This window comes from Nymphalis io, chromosome 15 (genome assembly GCF_905147045.1).
Source record: "Nymphalis io chromosome 15, ilAglIoxx1.1, whole genome shotgun sequence".
Classification (NCBI taxonomy): domain Eukaryota; kingdom Metazoa; phylum Arthropoda; class Insecta; order Lepidoptera; family Nymphalidae; genus Nymphalis; species Nymphalis io.
Window position 1 is genome coordinate 8746181 of NC_065902.1, and position 23859 is coordinate 8770039.

Genomic DNA, 23859 nt, shown 5'->3' on the forward strand with positions numbered 1-23859 from the left:
GATACTGATGACGTAATTCTGATTGATTGCGGCTTCTCAAGCGAGAGCAACGGTTTTACGTGCTTTCCGAGTTACAAGACGTTTGCAATGTATTGCAAACTCCTACTGATATTTTCTCGACATACAACGCAAATAACTTTCAGTTATCACGTGATTTAAATTTAGAACTTCCGGATCTACACTAAATTAATTACTTTACTAGACCTATAGCTATATATATCTTATATATAGCAATATCCCAATGAGACAATTTATAAATCTTGAATACAACAGAACCACAAAATGTAAATACTAGATTAATATGTCAAAGAGGCGACGTTGCTAATTCTTGATATCAACGAACAAAAATTGCAGCGCAAATACTGAGTCACAACTCCACAAAGCGGGGTAACCATCCGTGAGTGAGCCGAGATCGCGTCCATTGTTCTTACTGTTTTTCTTATCTCTGGAGACACTTTTATTATAATGGTTTGAATTTTTATTTGACATTATGTAATGTTTACGTCTCTTTCGCACTTTGTTGATACAAATTGTAATTAATTGTCAGTTATTGTAATTCATATTTATAATCTGTGCTATATTATACCTTTGTAAAAATAACACTTATTGCATTAAATTTAATACACAGTAATTCGCCTTTAAACTTAAATTCTTTACAATATCAGCATCGTTATATCCACTAGTTTGTACATTTTATGATAACATTAAATGATACCATTAAAAGGCCAGCAATGTACAGAAATGTAACTGTTATTCTGTATCCCACGGATGGGAAAACGTCTACGCTCCTCTTAAGTAGATTTGGAGCTTGCTCCACTATGCTATTTCATACATATTCTGCCCCATGAATCATGTGGCAGAATTTCATCCAACTTTCCTTAATTGCCAAGCGCGACAAAAATATAAATACAAATAAAGGACATGATATGGAGCCGGAATTGTACCTGCGAAAATCAGGTCGATTTGATATAAGCGGAACTAAAGCGATAACGTTTGTAGATGTGCAAAATAATAATAATAATAATAATTTTCCACTAAGAACATTCTCTACTCAGTATTATTATATTACGTAGGTTAATTTTAATCTCTAAAATGCTGTTGGTTAAAATAAAAATGGCTAATATATTTTATAATCCTATAGGAAATGTTTTAATATAATATTGTGATACAAATAAATCGAGCGAAACTTCACTATTACTTACTTACCCATCGTTTTTAAATAGATAATAAGAAAATAAATGTCAATATATTATCATTAGCAGGATTTACTAGACAATGTTAAACTACCCTTGGATAGCACAAAGCCGGTGGTCCAGCGCATTATCTCGTTGTCTATCCCCTTTAGACTATGTGAGTGAACAATATGCAATAGATAGTGTAATTTACTTTGAGGATACAATTATCTATACTAATATTATAAATGTGAAACTCTGTATGTCTGTTACGCTTTGATGGCTAAGCCACTGAAACGATTTTAATGAAATTTGGTAAATTGGTAGATTGGTATGAGGCAGGCTTGAGCCTCTAGGTAGGGCATACCTAACCCCTACCAACCTCATTATAGGAAGGCGAAAACTAGTTCACTATAATATCAATATTTCTGTTTCGTTAATTGATCAACTTTTAGAATAGCCGTAGTTATACGTTGTATAGCTTGAATCTATCCATTATAAATATATACAATAAATAATAATTAATTATTGAAAGTCTTTTTCAGGTGGATAAAATAAAGAAATCATCATATTATTAATAGTTTATAGGTAATTATATTAAATATCAAAGATATTAGTATGTATATACTAATAAGGAGAAGGTTTTTGTAATGCCTAACTGAAAGAAGTATAATAAAATCATTATAAATAAAACTTATATCAGAAGATGCAACGCGTTTCATTGCTTTTAGTATATAACGTTATTATATAAGTAGCTGCGCTTCGTACTTTAATCCGCTTTAAATTTAGACTATTTATGCGAAAAGGGTGAATTCATGTTAATGTTTATCATCCATTCCATTAAATCGTTTTCAAATATTGTCGTTTGGTATTTTTCACTATTTCAGAATATTGAGATGAAAAAAAGCAAAGAACATTTTTTTGACTTTTTTGGTTCTCTTTTCAAAACTATTTCAAGTTTTGAAAAAAGTACTTTTGGAAAAGCTGTCTGGGATACACAACGTAAATACAGGATTAATGTGTCAAAAGGCGACGTCGTTATTATGTTGGTAACAGGCGCGTGTTGAAATTGAATTGCAGATATTGAGGATATGAAAGGATGGATTACGAAATGTGTGGTATATAATATGTACTTTAATAATACGTTACAAACAAAAAACTAAAATATTTTTAGTGATATTTAATTTTTTAACTACTGTAAACGAAACGAACCGGGGAAGTGCGAGTTGGACTCGCGTACTGAGGGATTTGTTCACCACACAATACTAAAAGATTAAACAGGTTATTTTAAAATTTATACTTTTTCATAGATTTTCATTTAATTGGTTCGTAAAAATTAATTTATAAATATTTTTGTTCAAAAAAAAATTTACGGTTTTCGGATTTTTTTCTTACACTTGTGCTACAAGATATTTCTTCTTGCCAAATTTCATGATTCTAGGTCAACGGGAAGTACTCTATATGTTTTTAATATATCCCTTAGCAAATGTATGGGAAATGCGAAATAAACAGCCATATCTTCTGATTGCGTAGACTATCGTTCGATTTTTTACAGCTCCAAGGGACCGCAGACCTCAGTTATTTTAATTTAAAGACATTATCCTATAAGGATTCATTTTTTCTTTAGAGGTACAGAACTCTAAAAACAGCTGTTTCTTTTGCCGGTTCTTCAGAATTATGATATTATATTATATAACTGTCAATTATTGCATTGCTTCTAACTATTTTGAATAAGGTGTTTTCATTTGATCCGTGCCATTAAAATGTACTATATAATAAATCCCGTTAACACGAGAAAAAAGCGCCATTTGGAAAAAAATATATTTTATCTTATTTACTTTTTTCAATCTTGTACGAAATATATATATATATATATATATACATATATTGTTTGATCTTACAAGTATTGTCGAATTGTAGTTTCACACGATTTATTAAATGTAAATTGAATATAACAGCCGACACTGAATGTTTAATTGAACAGAAAATAACTGACAGGAAATTATTTACTCTGTGACCAATTAAATATAACAGCTTTATTAATAATATAGAACTATAAGTACGTACGTATTGATCGCCATTGGCGCTGTGAGAAATTAAGCCACGACACTGTTGATGTCCTAATAATGATATCTATCTTAGACATTTCATGTCCTTTGTGCTTGTAATTATCCTCACCTTCTAAGCTGACAGTTATTAGGGGCTTAGGAACTAGTATCCGTTTTTTATGCTGGAAAAACGCGTTACGCGTTTCCCCCACGGGAACAGTGGGGGGTATGTGGGGCTCGCCGGTATCCAAGCGAAAATCGGAATACCCACTAAAAAACCAGCGGTAACCTTTCCGTTTTGACGAGGAGCTCTACGGGATCGCTTTCGCATGCTACCGTGGCGCTCTGACGGCCGGCCCGCCTATGCGGGAGGAACTAGTATCCTTACTAAAAGTTGTTTTTTTTTTACAGAAATAAGTTAAGTATATTTATAATCACCAAACTAGAGCACAGATGTCATTTTAAATGTACGTTATATAATTAATAACGGCCATTTGTAGCTAATATATATATATCATATGGCAGTATTCCAGCCATCATCTGTTCATCATTTTTTAAAAATAAAAAAGTTTACAGTTCTCTCAATTTAAATCAAAATGGCTTCATTAGATTTCCAAATTTCGAGTTTAAAGACTTTCAAATTAGATTCTTTTTTTTATATAAAAATGAGTCATTGAGTTAATGACTTTTTATTGTTAAAATGTTTACCAGATTCTATATTCAGATTTATATTTATATTAATAACTGTGATTACATCAATAAAAGGCTTAATGCGTCGTTTACCTCATACGTGTTATATGACATCATAAAAGATAAACGATGTTCATTAAAGTTCCAATGAATTGAGTAATTCAGTATTTTTTTCACGTGAATATTCGGATCAGATAAAAAAACAACAATAAAACACCAAATTATAAATCCAACATAATGCTTTATTTTACAAATACTACTATATCATCTAAAGTTACGCCATAATATTATACAAGAGACATTGCATTATATACAGAAATTTCAACATTCAAATACAATATTACGTAAAGATATAAGGCACATTTATAACATCTTAACCCAACAAGAATTATCATCTACGTGTCTTAAAATCGCATCTATTTTAGGACAAGGGCGTAGATTTAGTCAATTTTAGGATAATCGGAAATATTTTGTAATCATCTATCAAATTGTGTTAATTCTAGTTACAGAAATATATTTACAAAATTTTATTGAATTTATTACTAAAAATTGTTGATCAAGGATACTAATACGATATGGATTTGGTAAATTTCTAAATAAATATAGGGTTCAGAAAGTTTCTGAGTTTAAACAAAATAAATAAGTAAATAAAATAATCTCTAACGACTCTTATTAACGATATGTTAGGAAGACGAGGAGAAATTTAAATGAACTAAAATAAGTAATTGTCAGACATTTAAGTCATTAACGAAAATTAAAACATTACATAAACTAAAAAAAAAAAATGTTAAAATCTTTAATTATAGTACGTCTATAATGATACTGGCACGTTTTATTTTAAATTCAACATTTTTAGATTGATATGAATCATTGAAATTACGTCGACTTACATCAAATTTGAGAAAAATATTCTACGTTTTTTTTTTTTTTTGTAACACTATCTACACTATGTTTACAGTTAACTGGCAGTATTTTTCTACGCGTAAAAATCTTATAAAAATCACAAATGGGAATGTCGTGTAATTTAAACTTAAGTTCATCAAAAAATCTGCTAATTATATAAAACATTTTGATGGATTATAAATACATCTGCAAATACTTAAATAAACATATATATATATATTGAATCTAAGTAAATTGACAACATAATACAAGTCTGTAATTTAAACTAACAAGAAAACTATATTAAAATGAATGAAAAATGACTATTGTAAAAAAAAACAACATTTATTTTAAGAGTTCTACAAGTATCACCCTTAGGACCACTTTTGTTTCAATTATATAGATATGATATGACATAGATATAATAATAATCTGAATGTTTATTCATATCGGATATAATTTCGTCATAGAAAAAATAAAATTTCTCAATTAAAATAAGAGCAAACAATATAATCAGTTCAAATAGCTTATGATAAATTCGCTTAAAATTTGATATTTTACAAAAATATTCACTTACTACGAATAGTAACTAAAATATAAAATATTATAACAATACCTACCTACATTTATTTCATAAATATTTTAACTAGATCAATCTTCTAGGACACCATTTAAATCTAATAAAGATTTGAAGAAATCACAAGAGCACATTTCGAAACCAAACCATCAATAACGCGAGTAAGTATTATTATTATTATTCAAAAATGTAATTCTATTATATTATAATAATATGTAGCAAGATATGTACAGTATAAGTTTTAAGTCTATATACTATATTTAATACTTGACATACAATACTATCTTGTTTATTTTTCATTAAAATAAAAAAAAAATACATGAACTAAAAATTATGAAATGTTTTTATTAAAATTTAGAATAATAGATGAGAAATTGAGACGAGAACTTCTTAATTAACAAAAAAAAAAACTAAGAAATTATCGACGGAGGTTCGTAAAAATTTAATTTTAAAATCTCCGTTCGATACGCTGTTTAAAACTATTTCAAACTAGAGATTTTTAAATAAATTCCGATTTCCTTAGGCCGAGTTAAACTTCAAATTGAATGACTAATTAGCTGTGTGATTCCGGACATCACATTAAACTATAAAACGTTCTAAAAGTTCGAGCACACCACTTAACTTTATATACTTTAAAGTACTAAATGCGTCAAACAACAAGTGATATACACACTTTAGTCACTTTACGAATCTTGTCCGTTTGAAAGTTTTTAGCTGTTTTATATGAAGAGCACTTCATCGTAGGCCTCCGGCTACTCGGCCGTGAGCTCCGGACTGAGTCTGTCCGCGTTGAAGTTCTCCATGTTCCACATCTGCCTCGTTTCTGATTCATTGCATGTTTCCATTACTATTTTATCCTTGTTTCGTGATATTGCCATGCATTTTTCACTCGAACCGTGTTTAAGTAACTTTGTCTGTAATGTCACGTATAAAAACATTTGTATTGTCATTTTACTTTAAAGGAATAAATATGCGAGTATGACTCTTAGAAAGCAGTAGAAAATATTTATTATTATTATTAGTTAGAAAAATTTATAAGGAAAATTTTCCTACATGAGAATTAAAATTCATAATATAAATACAAGTAATATTTCAATTCGTATTATATTATTATTTATATTTTTACTGGTGGTAGGTTAGGCTTTGTGCAAGCTCGTCTCTGTAGGTACCACTCACTTGGTAGATTTTCTACCGCAAAACAGAAGTACTTGGTATTGTTGTTTTCTGTTTTGAAGGGTCAGTGAACCAGTGTAATTACAGGTACAAGGGACATAAAATCCTAGTTTTCAAGGTTTGTGGCGCATTGGCAATGTAAGCGTTAACATTTCGTACATTGCCAATGTCTATGGGCGTTGATGTCCACTTACCATCAGGTGGCTCATTTGCTCGTCCACTTACCTATAATATAAAAAAAAACAGTATGTAATCAAAAATACATAGTGTGCATATGGATGCAAACATTATATATTACTTACATTAGGGTCATACAGCCATAATTGATTACCCTTAGCTCCATGACAAGGGTACAACACAACATCGTGACCTGAATAGTCGAGGCAAGTTTCGTCACGACGTATCTCACCATTCTTTGAATACATCCAGTACTGAAAATATTTTTACAAGTATTTTAACATAAATCCTATCGAATGCTCTTAGTTGGTTAATAAACTATAATTGAAATAATATATTAATTTATCTACCCCAAAACCACACCATATAAATATACACGCTATGTATAAATATAAAGGTAACATATGTTAACTCAATGTAACTCGAAATATTTTCCATTATATATTTAAGCCGTTCTTTTTTTAATTTATATATAGTATATTGAAGTTTATTTTTATTATAAGCATAGTACATATTTAAATATCGTTAATAGCGAGAATCTATGACGTGCGTTTATATATCATGCACTAGTTTAAATATTTATGGAATTTGTAAAGTTACAGGAATTGCGTTTTATATAAATTTATTTAGTTGCTTTAAAATTTTGTATAATAGGAAGATAGATGAGAAGTTTCACGAGAAATGTATAGGAATATTGATGTTGTCGATCACATACATGTGTATACATATTATAATAATAGTATTACTATCTAACGTGTTATTATGATGTAAATAACGAAGCTTATATACTAATAAAATAAACGTAACGGCAGTACCAAATTCGAAAAGATCATTAAAAATGTATCATACGATGATTTATAAAATATAGTACCGAATGAATGTTCCCTTAGTCAATACGATTTTGTGCGTGACCGAACATGGCATGAAGATTAAAAACCTAAATTGTTAGAATTAACTGAATATATGACAAAAGCTATTATTACGTTAAAAGTTATCGTAACGTTCGTATTAGTATAGAATACAAATAAAAGGATATTCAAAACGTATGCGTGTGGAATAAATAACGGATGGCTCAGCCAGCACGCAATAGCTTTGTTGATTAGTAGTGGTGACTTTATAGCTATACAGAATTACAGGAGTTATTTTTAAATTATATTCTATATGCTACTAATGATGATGTGTGCCAAGAACCATTAAGAAATTAAAGCATAAGCACAGAAAACAGTGAACCAGTGAAGGCATTCATTGACAAACCTGGTTGCCGTATTCGCCGTGGCAAGGCCATAGATTGACAGGTTTTTTCATATCTTCAGGTCCAGCGGCGGAGTCGACGCACATATCCGACGATGGATTCGCGATCTAATGTCATCCACAGTTTTTAAAAGGCGTGCCAAAGCAAGCGTGCTGGTAACACTATTACTTGAAGCATTTCAATTTGAAATTATTGTATTTGCTATTTCTACAAGTAATAATGTTGCGATGAAGATGAGAATGATTATCAAAACAACAATGAGTCACTTATTCATTATATAAGAATAAGTTTTAATTTGTGCCATTTAGTTAACCCAAAAACAAAACACGCCAATCGCATTTCAATCCGATACCTGGCTGCCACCACCGCCGTGGCACGAGTGTAACATAATAGTTTCTACTTCTTCTACAGACTCCTCCACTGATTCACCGGCGATACAATGAGGTTGGCCGTTTGCTTCATTACGAATCTAACAATCGACATAACAAAAACTAAGGAAATTTCATTCAGTGCCAGACCGTGCTAGAGAAACGTGCTTAAACATGCTAGGAAATCAGAGTGCAAAAGGGAGACAAACGGACGAAATAAAATTGTTCGAATGACTTTTCAACGTGGTACTGCCGCAACTGGTGCAATTTTAAACGACAAAAGACCTGATTTCCTCCCTGCCGATGACACGGGTATAGTCCGACAGGCTTATGGTGATCCGACTTGCGCGTCGGGGAATCCAGACATGTTTTTTCGAAGGCGACATTTCGAATCTGTACAATTAACAATTTTGAAGGGCACACTAAATGTAAATATTGAAAAAAAAATTAGCGCTCTACTATTACAATGCTTACTGCATTAGTACTAGTAGAAGTATACATATCTTCATATGTTCATGGTAATAAGTTTGTTTATTTATTAATATAAAAGATGGAATATGGATAAAACTATAGAAGTTGTGCGTCTGCTGATTTATACAAACCTCGCCATGGGCAACCGACTCTCCAGGGATGAATAGTTCTGGGTAAATATTCTTCAAATACCATTCAAATGATTTACATCCTAACTTTTGCCTCAATGATTTTCGGCTAGTAATATCACCGAAATCTCCTTTATCGTTGCCGACACGTTGATAGTAATACTTCGCATAATCGTCTAACCATACCTGGAATAATGAGATGTTATATAGCTTTGCAATTTTTTTTTAATATTATTTACTAAATCTAGACACATACCTCCGCTAATCTCACGGAATTTTTCTTAAGTACATTAACCCCAGTCCTCCATTTGTAGGGTGATCTCTTTCTGAATATATGACCGACATGAGAACACGGCACTATTTCAAGAGTGCCACCGCACATCCAAGTTTTGAATGATAGCTCCAAGTTTTCACCGCCCCATATATCGAAGCCGCTATCATAGGTACCGAGTCTTTCGAAGAATTCTTTGTCTATAGCAAAAAGACCACCGGCCATGGTTGGAGAATAGACAGGTTCTGCGGTGTGTTTGTGCCTCGATCTCTCTTTAGCCGGTACCGGGTGCCAATTGAACTGAAGATTCCAATCGAAACCACCGACATTGACTGATGATGAGTCCCTGTAGTGGTACTCGAGAGTATTATCGTCAATAACATCAATAACCGGACATACGACTGTCGTTTTATTACGAGCGATTCTATCTAATAATGGCTCCAACCATCCTGCAAATAAATTGGCTTTTTAAATTCTAATCTTTGAATCTAACTTTACTAGAAGTTTAACAAACATCCAAGAGGATTTATTTCAAATTTTAATAAGTAAATAAAAACAACGTAATATTACAAGTATACTACATCCTTAAATCTTATTCAAGCTTAAGATTCCCATATAAAATGTCGATATCATTAAAATTCCACTCACCCTCCGTGCACTCGCAGTGGCTGTCGAGGTACGTTAGAACAGGCGCGGTGACATATCGAGCTCCCAGAAGTCTAGCTCTAATAAGGCCTTCGCGTCGAGTTGCACGAACTATCCTTACTTTGGGAAGTGATGACATGTAATCGTCTAGCTGTTGCATCAAGTGTGCTGAAATGAAAAGTCTTTATTTGTACAGAAGATAAGTGTCAAAAATAGAAGTAAAATAACTGAAGTAAACAATGTGTTCTCAACTGCTTACGATGGACAAAACATCTATTTAGAAAAAGTAATAAATTACGAATTGTTATATAGAAGTAGCTTCTATCTCTATACGGGCTATAACGGCAAGTTTATTGTGATATCTTGTAGTATTTCATAATTACTTATTCTAATAATTAAGCATTTTGAAACAATAACGGCCACTCTCCTAGCTTGATTGGACTAGTATAATGAAACGTATTTTAATGAAACATGTCATTCTATTTGACTAAACAAATATAACGATGCTACGAAATGCAACATTCAATATATGATTCTATATTTTAACAGAAAATTTAATATTTATAGAATATGTTTTGACGTTTTGTCGTATAATATTAATCGTGTATATATATTTTATACGGTTGTCATTAATTAAAAAAACCTACATTAACATTTTTAAAGCCTAACTCCATACTTATGAACTTATCTTGGAACGTAGCTTAATATTTAATACATTCAAATTTATACAAATAAAATATCTCCATAGTCTATTCAGTGAAAAATTTAGAATATTTACTCTATACAAAGTTCATACTTACGCATATCCGAAAAATCATCGACGAGAACAATTTCCTTTATCAAATGAGCTGGTGATCTGTCAATGACTGAATGAACAGTACGAAGTAACACTGACCAAGCTTCATTGTGGAAGCAAATAACTACTGACGTTTGTGGAAGATCTTCTAAATAGCGTCCAGGTTGCTTGCACCTATTGAAGAATATATTTACATTTAAAGCAAATTTAACGAGAAATATACAATAATAATTATTCATAGAAAGGTAAACAATCGGTGTCAACTCCGTATTGGAAATCAGTATTTTACCATTCATCTCTCGGGTCGGGTAACTTCCGCCTAATCGATATCAGGTCGCTCACGTACTGATTGAAAGCGTTCTTTTTCCAACCCTCCGATACCGCCAGCTTCGCATCGTCGCTCATATTCGTTGGCAAAACGACCGGTTTGCCGAGTTCGCCCGGTGCGTTGTCCGAACCGGGGGCGGCAATTACGCCGAGCCCTGCAGGATAGAATCGATTAATAAGTTTTTTTTTTCTTGTTTACGTTCGACGAAGTTGATAGATTCTACTAGATTATTAAGACTAAAAATTATTTTTTTAATTTAGATTTTCCGTTTTACTTTTTACATTGTTTATGTTTATTTTTGTAAGCCGAAGATAATCGACAGTATTACTAGCATTAAAAATATCCATCAGAAATAATATAATGATACGAATAATAGTAATCATGCATCTTTCAAATATACATACATGGGAATGTATATTAACGAGAAAGCGCAATACTATTTAGATCTCAATCGGACATGCAACGTAGGCATCGAACATCCGATACGTGTAAAATATATCATTAAGCAATGTTAACGATTAATAACATCCCTTTAAGTGGTGGGAATTTTTGCCATTAAATATGTTAGGATTTTAATGGTAAATTACGAGTGTTGCTTACATCGCTTGTATTTTTAAATATGGATTGATATTCATATTACATTAGATGAACTTAATAAAATTAATAACTATTATTGGAATTAAAAATTAATCTAGAATGAAAAAGCATACTAATTTATTTAAAAAAAAAACAATGAATACAATTATATTTGAACTATTATATTTGAAACAAAAAATGTATGTACAAATAATAATTTACAATCACAAATATAAATAGCATAATATGTACAAAGAAAGCATAAAGCAATTAGTATTACCTTCTTTGCCTGCGATCCGACCCATCCAGTCGACTCGCGTAGGTGCTGTAGTTGATAAAGGAATATTATCATGCATTATCTACATGGACCAAAACAACGCATATGCTGGACATCTGCCACAACACCTCTTTTAATATAACTGTATTACAATAATTGTCGTCAAGTATTCTATTCAAAGAGGTCGATATGACGCTTCCAGCATATATATACATTGTATAAATTAGGGAAATCTGATAAAATAACAAAACGAATTCTAATTCTAAATTCAAAGAGAAACTTAATTTAAAAGCAGTAATAATGTTTAAGTGATCGTTCTTGGTAAAGGAAACCGAATTAGTGCAAATAAGAATACGAAATTCCGAGAGGCAGTGAAATAGTACAAAGCTCTTGGGATAGTTTCATTTTACATTCATTCGACTCTGTAACGTCTTCCCTCATTATCATTTCTATTGCGTGGGCAAGCGGAGAGACAATCGCGGCGAGTTGAGTTTCTAAGGAACTTGGGACAATGCTAGCGATAGAACTCTAATGGACTCGTGATTTAGAGCGGTCATAAAATCGTGATAGACGATAAAGCTTAGCGAGATAGCACAGGAGGTGAATTTTATAGTAATTAAATAATTTAAACAAAAATGACCATATTAATTTTAGTCATACATTATTATCACATAAAATGTTAAAGTAAACAAGTGATTATAGATGACACGTCATGCTCTTTATTAAAAAAAAAAAAAAAAACAATTAGTGAGACGTTAACAAATAGCATTTAGTTGAATATTAACAAACGATGTATGTGGGATGCGTTATTTAAAATTTTTTACCAATTATAACCTACACCAAAGCTCGTGCAGTTAAATTAATAACGTAAAAATGCTTACCGTCGGATAAATTGTTGCCGTACGATTCGCTTTTCTTTTTCGTTGATGTAGGCTTAGCCATTTTCAACGGTTTCGCCTCTGCATCATCGTATTCGATCGGCGGTGCACCGATAGCGTTCCTTGTGGCTCCGTTTGTGGTTAGTAACGCTACCATAAACCATAAGGCCGTCAGAATCAGCACAGCTTTCAATATCAAAGTCCTTCTTCTTAAAAAAAACATGGTGTAGTATTTCATCTTACGTATCTCTAGCGTTTATATTATCAATATATTTTCCTATTATTATTTCTAAAAGCTTCTTTAGTTTTTAATAAGGATACCATCTAAGTTTATTATAGAAAATAGTTTACATAAAATTTGAGCAAAAATGTTAACACTATCTATAATCACAAATAGGTGACTAGCATCAATTGATGAAATATGTTTGACATTGGCTTGTCGGTGATATAATTCAAGATATGTCCTTTGATACGGAGATATGTAATATCAATTTAATATTTCTACATGCTAAAGCATAATAAGCGGCCTTAAGGCTATAAATCTATCTTCAGGTGGCCCTGACGAATGAGTTTCTTTCTAGTTTTTTGACTCATTTCTGAAACTTTTTATGTTTTAATTCTTCGTTCATCATGTTGTTGTATTAATTCTGTAAAAAAGGAAAAAATACTTAAATTTCCTTGTAATTATAAAAATAGTAAAAAAAAAATAATAAAACTAAAAAAGCCTTACATATTCCATTTAATAAAAAATACATATCTTTATTAACATTATTAAGCTTATGAATTATGTAATTTAAATGTCACTTTATTTAGTACGAATATTATATTATATAGGCTTTCTTTCATTAGTCATTAGGTTCTCAATCAATACAGTAATATGGTGAAGAACGCGTAACATAAAAATACACGACGACACCTTTAATATCATGTAAATTATATTGAAATTGGATATTATTCTTAAACAATTTTAAACATGAGAGTTCTCAATTCAGCTGAATTTTCATTTGCATTATGATTCTATAAATAGATTTTTTTTTTATTCGATTTCGATTTAATATTTATTTTTCTTGAAATCACGTCACGCATGTCAAATATAGAATAAGCCTTCATCATGCTACTCGCGTCGTAGGAAATTGTTAAAACGAACTCAAATATTTCGTTTGGGTTAATTAAATTTATATATATGAAATTATTTCATGAAGTCATCACAATATATTTCATAGAAGTTGATTTCTTGATTACCAACATCGAATTAAACTTACTCCTTATGTTATCATAAAATTTAAACAGTACGTAGCGTTTTATTTAAATGTGCAACGTTTCAGTGAAAATTATATCAAACAATTAAACCATTACCGTGGTAATCATTGTGTTAAAAGAAACGGATAATCATTTCTTATGTAAAAAACAACAAACAAATTAAACAACCAAATAGCAATAGACATATAAACAGGCAAATAGCTTTATTCGTTATTTATTAAATATCTTAAGAATAAAAAATTAGCATATTGTAAAACCGACTCCAAGACGTAGTATATTGTTCAAAACATTCAATTCAAACATATAATAAGATAACTTACAAGACTGCCAACACAAGTGAAGAAGACGTGAATTAAGAATCTGGAACAAAGAGAATAAAATCGTGAGTATCTCGCGTATTGAGCCTATCGGCTGATAATTTATCCCAATACGATATCGTAGCTATAAATTTGATGGAATCTAAACGATATCGATTAAAACGTAAATAACATTAAATCGAAGGACGGAGTGATCTTAACGTCGAGAGTGAAACGTTCATGCCCTTCTTAATTGAAGAAATAAGCAAACACATTTACCATGTTTATGAATGCTTCAAAATTCAGATAATTTTAGCAGATGCCGAGTGTCTGACGTTTATTACTTTGAATATTTTTAACCAGAAATGTAAAATAAAAATATTATTACAGATAATTAAGATATAATTAATCAATGATGTTGTTACTTACAGACGTTGCTTAGCGACTGATTGTTTAAACACTGATTTATCCCTTTTTGTCATTATTGATTTGAAATTAGAAAAAAAACCAAGGTACTGTTTAACTAATCACCCGATAAGCAACGTTTATATGTAACGCCGTAAATAATTAAGTTTAGATACATTAAGAATCAGAATCATTTATAAACCATTTTTTTTAAATGGGGCAAAATAATAATAGTTCAGCTTTAGTTTAGTTTTATTTAATTATCGAATAGTAATCAATTTTGTCAAAATAATTAAAATAATAATTTTAAAAGTTTCGTGTAGATAAAAATTGCCTTTTACACTTTGCAATTCGAACTAGTAGTTTAAAAAAAATTACGAGATATTTAAAAAAACGGTGACGTTTTACACATTGCGAGCGAATAGATCCGATTGATAATGGGGATAATATTCTTTTTTATACTTTATTTGTTCCTTCGGAACTTATAGCTAGGATAATATAAGACAAAACTTAGACATTAAATATTAAATACATAAATATATAAATTGTACCATTTGGTCTCCATTGTTTGTGTAACATTTCAATCAGGCAAACATAATTTAATAATTGTTTGTTTAATAATCTACGACATTTGTTTTTTAAAAACAAATGTATTTTGTATATATTTTTTTCATTTAACTATTTAAAGAGTAATTAGATGAGCAACATTAGTTTTTCAAATAGGAATTTATTATTTTAAGTGTACATTACGCTTGTGATATTACCAGCACGGGATGTAAAAGATATCATCAGAAAGTTTGCACAAAAAAAAGTTCAAAGAAATTATAACTTGCTTGGTCTCAAAATGACTGCTCGCGGTTGAAAAATAAGAGCTAAAGATCAGTCAGTGGCATGCTATAGCAAAGGCTTACGTCCAGTAGTTTACGAAGACAGGCTGATGATGATGAATGAGAAATTCCGAAACAAGCGACCCTCACGTTATTAACAGCAATTTTGCAGTGGAACGGAATGATAGATTAGCTCAGGAAAATGAACAAATCAGAGGACTTGCCCAATTGTAAAACATTCACCGGATGTCTACAGATATAAACTTAAAAGTGATAACTGATTTATCTGTTCACATAATAATACGCATCTTTAATCATGTTTATATGTGTATATTATAACTTAACTGTTTTGTGAAATCGGTATTTTTTAATTTAATGATAATATTTAATAAAGATCTTTAGAAGAACTAAGGTTTCATTTAATACAAAAACAAGAAAAATACCAAATTACTCCTCGGTGAATTCATTTAAAATTTATACACAGCAGAAGTTAATGCACAATGAAGTTGGAATAAACTTCGGTCTCTTGATATTATTGTTGTGAAGTACACTTCCATTACTGCTTCGAAACTGCAGTAAGTGGAAATGTATTACTATTTATGAAATCCTAGCGAACACATTACGAACTGTTTGCATTTCATTACAACTTTCTAGATTGGAGACTTAGACTGAGATCCTAGCCATATTACAAACAATAATTTACTTAGCAAAAGTACCTAATCGCTATGGCTTCATCTGATTCATAAGAATTAGATGCTCCAACTCCTTGGTGATGGGAACAGTAATCTTTTGGAAATATGTAGAACATTTCACAAGAAACAACATCTTAGTTCCCAAGGCTGGTGGCGCATTAGCGATGTTAGGATGTAAGGATGTAGAATATTTCTTGCATCACCAATGTCAATGGGCGGTGGTGACCACTTAGCATCATGTCGCTTATTTACCTGTCCGCCTTCCTATATTAAAAAAAAAAGAAATCAGAAGTTTTATTAAAATTGTGATTAAAATAATATTTGGCCATCTCTTTCTTGTGAGTATTATGAATGAGAAATATAAAATTCCGTTTGTCGTCATTCTCGAAAGTGCTGGAACTTAAGTTGTTACTCGTCTTGATTCCGCAATCACTCTCGCTCATCATCTCTTACACAAGAACACGGCAATACGAAGCATTAGTTTTTCGCGGTAGGGTAATTGTTAAAAGGTTATGCTACCTACTTATATATATATATATATATATATATATATATAATAATTACTGACATAGAAAACAAACATATACTTGTATGTATTATTTTAAAACATTATATAAAATTAGGTCTCTTTAAACAATAGAAAGGATATGTATATTCTAGATACAGTATTAAATTCTCAAAACAGTAAAATTTCAAACAAATTTAGAACAATACGTGCTAAAAGTTATAAAATATCTTTTCACAAGTGCCTTTCAAAAGTTATTTAATATCTTACATGTATGTCTTGATTAGTAGACTTTTGTTTAGCTTAATTTAAAATTTCGCTTATATTCTAACTCGATATTCTACAATAATTATAAATATATATGTATATAAATCCTTGTATTTTGTGCGATGAAACAAAAATTAGTATCATAAAAATAAAACTGTAAAATGTGTGAATAGACTAGCGAATGTAAGTATTGTATTGACATGACATTTCAATAAATGAGCCGAGATGGTCCAGGGGTTAGAAAACGGATTGCGGATTCAATTCCAGGCAAACAACACTTGAATCTTATAATTAACGTCGAGCTCGGCGGGAAGAAAACCATTGAAAGGACGTGCTTGTATATATCGGATGAAATCCCAAGGCTTTCTTACCATAAAGTGGTTTTGCCATTGAAAATTAACTGGCTGTAACATAACTTTTCATTTGTTTGAATAAAATGCGAAATCGATGTACATAAAAGTACATGTATCCACATGTACTTTTATCGCTGTGAATTAGACGACTTAATTCCAAATAGCATCAAAGCTTGTGTTACCATTTTAATCCACAAATGCTTAACGCTATTTAATTGTTAAGCTGCAAATTCGATCCAACTCCTCAGGTCATTGAATTTACAAATAGCAAACGGGATAAACAATTTGGCTTCACTTAATTGATAAAAAATAATATTTTTATAAACATGCAAACAATTGTTGTTAAACAATTCATCCAAATATGTTGAAACTTTCGTGAGATGTTCTGCTTCAAATTTAATAACGTCCCTCTTGAACCGGGTTTTAAAATAATAAAAATAGTAATTAAACACTCACTTATATTTATTGAATAAGGAAATAGAATTAAAACAAGATATAGAATTATTGATTGATCTTTAGGCAGTCGTCGCGAGCATGATAAGAAGAGACAGACTCCTGCCGAGGCCTACTTCTGCCCCTCAGGCTGAAGTATGCTCATGCTGATATTGCAATCTTAATTACTCACTTGGCGTTATCCCATGCAAAGTAGCGGTGTAACAGTACGTAAAGGTCTTGGTACAAAAAAAAAACAAGAACATTTTTTTTTATGTTTAATAGAAAAAAATGTTTCCTACAATACAAACGTTTTATGTAGACTCGTTACTAGTTCAAAATAAAAAAAAAAAAAAAACAAAAAACGAGTTATAATCAATTTTACCTCATGCGAAATGATATGATCGAATAATTCAACATTCTTATCGATATATCAGAGCGGCTCAATCCTCATTGGTCGATTGTACCTGGTTTAATGTTGGTCATCTGTAACAGCACACCCGCAGAATCCCCGGTAATTGGGCGTGCGGGGTCGGAATCGTGTAATTCCATTAGTTTCATACCTAAGAGCTATCGATTCCCTGACTATTAATCCGATTAATTATTTTATTGTCAACTGTATACAATTTATTGCGACACAGTTTTATTAAAATTATAGTCGATGGTTTTTTTTATATGTAACTTTCATTTAGTTAATTACAAAACAATCACAAATAGAATTTGTCTAAGCTGCAGGTGTCTACGTACATACGTACTCCACATAAAAAAAAAAAACCAATTCTATTTAAACTTTTATATAGTTAACAGAAATGTAATATAATAAATAATAAAGCGATACACACACCACCTGCACGTAGAAACAATTGCTCATTTCACCTTTAAAAATTCCCTTCACATAGAGATATATTGCAATAAAGTTCATGTAACCTAAGCCGCACAGCACAGATAATATATCGCACACACAACCTAGAATGCGAACTGCAAGGTAAAACGAAAGGTCGCTGACCGCCTCGCTCCCTCCCCCGCGAGAATTCTGCTAATGACATTTGTGAGGTATTAAACCCGTCCTTGCATGATACAAATGCAATGACTTTTTTGCAAAACTTTTTATAAACTTCTATGCTACCTATCATTTGAAAATATATTAAGAGAATGCCAAGCGAGTAGTTTACACTATATAAAAGTTGAATTAAATTGAATTGTACAATTTGCATATTTCACCAGAAATTTCTTCATGTATAAAAATAATGCAAATACATTTAAAACATATTGAAGCGCACATAAGCCTAATAGTTCTCTGATAGTAATACAATGCAATGATCTAAAACAAATGTAATAAGTTATTATATTAACCCAACTGAGCATACTTTGTTCTGCCTGTATATACATATATACTTACCAATTAATATCATAGCGGCAATGCCCTCTAGTAATATGTATAACAAGCAGGATTAGATAAAAATATATATGTCATACCTTTTTTTTTATAGAATAGGAAGGCGAACGAGCATATGGACCACCTGATGGTAAGTGGTCACCAATGCCCTTAGACATTGGCATTGTAAGAAACGTCAACCATCGCTTACATCACCAATGCGCCACCAACCTTGGGAACTAAGATTTTATGTCCCTTGTGCCTGTAATTACACTGGCTCACTCACCCTTCAAACCAGAATAAACAATACCAAGTACTGCTGTTTTGCGGTAGAATATCTGATGAGTGGGTGGTACCTACCCAAACAATCTTGCACAAAGCCCTACCACCAGTACAATACCTATACATTTGTACCTATACGAGCCAAAATTCGTATCAAACGATGCCGAATTGAATTCATCTCAAAAATGTATACCGTCATCCATTTTTAAATAATTATAAGAACATGCGATATATTTTTTTATTGTATTTAACCAGTAAGCGGTTTCATCAATTATATTAAAGCCTCTTTCATTAGATAATTATAGGATTGATTGAATGATAGCTAATAAGTCAATAATCTCAGTCGCGTATTGAATGGCGTGAACGCACGCCATGATCAATTAACGACTGATTAATTTGCAATTGAAATACGAACATTAATTCGATTATAATACATAATACTCGTATGAGGTCAATATAATACTGTTAGCTTTAGAAAGTTAGTTTCAATAATAATAATTGAACGTTTGAATTAAGATACAAATTTCAACTAATTCGTTAAACGTGTGATGTATTATATCATTCATAAAAAAGTATGGATGACTTAGAAATCAATGATCGCAAATTTCACAGTCTATATTAAATTGAAGATTATCAGGAATCGATATGAGAGTTGAATATTGAAGAGAAATATAAAACACTAACAATAATAATGTCTTATAAAAATTATCCGGAATCTTAAGAGAGATTAGCCAACTGCACAGGACATATTATAAGGCACAAGTGTGTGTACTAAAACAGGTGCACTCTCTATTTTCTAACTCATAATCTGATAGGACGGCAATCCGGAACGACCGGAAAGAGTTCAAGTGCAGAATCAACGGCTTTACGTGCTTTTCGAGGCACGGGAATGTACACATTTTCAAATTCCAGGCTCAGGGCTGCCACTGCGAATTTTCGACAGAAAATCCCAATAACTTTTTATTGGTCCCACCTGGGATTGAACCTAGGATCTCTGGGTCTGCGACCTAACTATCTAGTGACTAGGTCTAGTGGATAGACTAATATGATGAACATGGAGTAAGCCTAAGTAAAAGGACATAAAAATCTAAAGAGATGTAAGAAATACACAAACTATAAATGTATTTCTCATGGAGTCAATGCCTAAGGGCAGCAATAGCCAATTACCAGCCGGTGGCCTATTTGTCTGTCACTGACCTGTCTTCGAAAGAAAAAAGAAAAGTACTTGTTATACCGATATTGCAATTATTGTACGATATGTAATCATAAAATAATATTTTCGAAATGAAAAATAAACTCGAAAGGCGATGCCTGCGGCAGATTTTTACAAGAATCTCGATGGTTATAAGGCCATAAACTAAAAATATTACGTAGCTAATAAATGTCCTGCAGAGAACTGGCTTTGACGCGACTTAAATTACTTGGCTTCCAGCTCTTTTCATTTGCCAACTTAATATCGAGTCCACGAATAATAAAAAAAAAATGGTTCGGCTTTGTTTGCTGCACAAAAGTGCTATATGGCAGGCGTGGTATAAAGTTTTCATATAAGTACTTACACTTGAAAAACCGGCTGAGGATTTCGGATGAATATCTTAGTCCTCAATTGAGTTTTCGATTGAGTGGTAGCTTCTGTCTAAGATAAATTATTTAATAAATAGTTGATTTATTTCATTTATAAAATATTACGCAAATTAAGTAAATATTGATTTAGCACTCGTGATCTGCACACATTATGTTATTACTACTACTTTGAAGTTATGCGAAACTCCTGAAGGTAGGGCCTACTTTAGACATAACAAAATATTACATAATTTATGTAATAGAAAATAAGTACATATGATGTAATTTTTTCATTATACGAGCATTTTACTTAATTATTGATTGTTAAAAATCTACTACCGTTTCGGAAAAATATTGACTCGATAAAAACAGGCAAAAAAAACTCACATCAACTTTGTTTTTTATTTCAATATATATTGTTTATATGTATTTGAAAAGGTATGGAGACACTCGTTTCATTTCCAAGGTACGTCATTATCTATACATACTACATCAATTCTATACATATTAATACAAATGCAACACAGTTTAATTTCGTTATTAACTTAATGGGAATGCATTAAAAAAATACAATCGCAATCATATAAAACTGTGGTATTTATACAGCGTGCTTAAAACGCCATCATTGACTGGATTGAATCGTTTAATGAGACCACAACTTTGCTTCGGCGTATCGCTGCTCATTCGCAGTGCTTAATTGAGCCGACACTAAATGAAAGGGGTTGATACCCACATTACATCCGATGTGGTTGTAGATAAATTATGCTACATTAGTTATATGATTTGGAACATCGTATTTTATAATCATTAAAAAAGTGATACATGTATATCAATATATAATCAACCATATAACCAACATGAAGCTGACTGTTCGGAAATACAAACTATAAATTCCTCTGATTTTGGAGGAATTCAGGGCGATACATTTACTATTTATTTATACAATTATAAAGACGAATCTAAAGCTATTTATTAATCGTTAACTGACGGCTTTTACAATTTTTAAATGATGGAATTGTTACAAAGAAACATTTTTTCATTTCCCTTTATATAACTTTAAAATATAGATATATCTGATTAAATATTCCCCTTAAAAACTTTAATAAATAAATTACATTATCTTCTTATAGACGCAGCCCTTACAACGACAGTAATTAATATCGTCATTGTAAGCAGAGTATCGTTTTCAAGGCATAATTGTTAATCATAATACTTCATCCGCCTTGATAATTACACAATAAAATTTAACTTCCAAAATGATATTTTTTTACTTACGATCTCGTTAATACTGTGTACGTGTTTAAGCTATTTCTTTGTATAAAAAACTATTAGCACCCAAAATTTATATCCAACAATATATTCAATTAGCACAATGTGTCAATTCTTTCGTTCCACTCTAAATCAAATTGAAATAAAAATAATTTCACACGAATTCTCGCCATTGTGAATTATATTCATTGAAAACTTGCCTTCTCAGTTCTATATGTAGACAAGCGACCAGTTTTATAGATAGGAATTTACCTCACATACAAATCTATGACATGGATATAAATACACGTTCCTGCATAAAACATTAGTGATATTTTGCAACGAACGCCGTGGCTTGTTACTTAGGTCATTGTGTATTTTTAGGTTTACTATTTATGTATCATGTGGTTTGGCTGCATTTCGCTATAAAGCCTTCATATTAATTTTAAATATTTTGTCAAAAAAAAGCATTGTTCATATTTAACTAAAGTCTGTAGTGGTTTTCAAATATTGCGTGATCAGATAGACTAATTAGCGAAAAAATGTTTATAACTTCTACACCAATTACTGCCCGCGCTGGATCACTCTATTTAATTAACGCACAAGTACGGCCCTGTTTAAGTTTTATACACATATAAAATTATAAGTACATGCGAATAATTTATTAATAATTTCAATAAAAAAAATTTGAGCACAGTGGCCATTCTCGAAAGACTAGACAACTGCCTAAGCATATATTATTGTTTAAGCATGTGTTAGTAAAAATACAAGTACACTCTCTATGAAGAAAGAAGGGACTTTTTATAGTCCAACGGGACACGAATCTAATACGATCGGAAAGAGATCAGACGCAGGACTAAAATCTATTCGAGCTCTTCTAGGCACGGGAGTATAACTTGCCAACTTTTTGATTCCGGGTTGCTTCTGAGAATTCGCCGAAATAAAAACTCGATAATTTTTTATTGATTATTCTGACTTGATTAATCTAGATATACATATATTATTCGTAATATAGTTCGTGATATAAATGTTATTGGTAAATAAATTATATGATGTAAGCTTTAAGGTAAAGCGCCAATAAAAAGTATGAGATCATCTTCGACAAAGGATGGATTAACAACACACGTTATTGAGAATTGTAGTAGTTTTTTGACACGTTCACCTTGACACGTGTCGAAAAAAATCTAAGTGTCAGGAAATTAAGCTTAATTGATACAACAAAAACGTGAATCGAATACATATTTAAGGTAATTATTATTAACGGCACGTTCGAAATAATACAATTTTGCGTTTATAATAAATTCATTATTATTCATTAATTTTTATTTTCACATTTTAACTGTATTAAGTTAAAATGTGAAAATAAATTTATATATTAATGAAACATGATTTTGTAATAAAATTTGTATAGTGAATACTTAAAAAGCGATTTCTCCCTTTCCGTCATCAGTAATTTGACATTCGAAAGAAGAAGATAAACCGTATGGTAACGACTTAGTCGCTAAAGAGTGAAACATATTTTTTTTTTTTAATTTACAAATAAATTGATATAATATTTATTTTTTAATTTTCTTAAATAATAAATCACGAAACGATTTTTTACTAACGAAAATTACTAACAGAAATAAACTACTTTTTTCTTTTTTTT

The 23859-nt window shown here is 31.0% G+C and overlaps 1 protein-coding gene across 10 annotated transcripts in view; it reads right to left on the reverse strand.

Moving 5' to 3' along the window:
• Positions 1-4131: 4131 nt before the first annotated feature.
• The window catches only part of LOC126773790 (putative polypeptide N-acetylgalactosaminyltransferase 9), a 186807-nt gene continuing 167079 nt past the window's right edge, over positions 4132-23859 (reverse strand). For 7 of the 10 annotated variants that reach the window (XM_050494957.1, XM_050494960.1, XM_050494959.1 and 4 more), the window contains 11 exons: positions 14290-14329; positions 12713-13356; positions 11835-11879; positions 10940-11132; positions 10655-10824; positions 9858-10022; positions 9195-9658; positions 8942-9124; positions 8625-8732; positions 6845-6973; positions 4132-6283 (listed from right to left, as the gene is read on the reverse strand). In XM_050494957.1, the coding sequence (XP_050350914.1) occupies positions 6122-6283; positions 6845-6973; positions 8625-8732; positions 8942-9124; positions 9195-9658; positions 9858-10022; positions 10655-10824; positions 10940-11132; positions 11835-11879; positions 12713-12947 (1854 nt within the window). In that variant the 5' untranslated portion in view covers positions 12948-13356; positions 14290-14329 and the 3' untranslated portion in view covers positions 4132-6121. The other 3 variants (XM_050494961.1, XM_050494962.1, XM_050494963.1) reach the window with 3 other exon arrangements.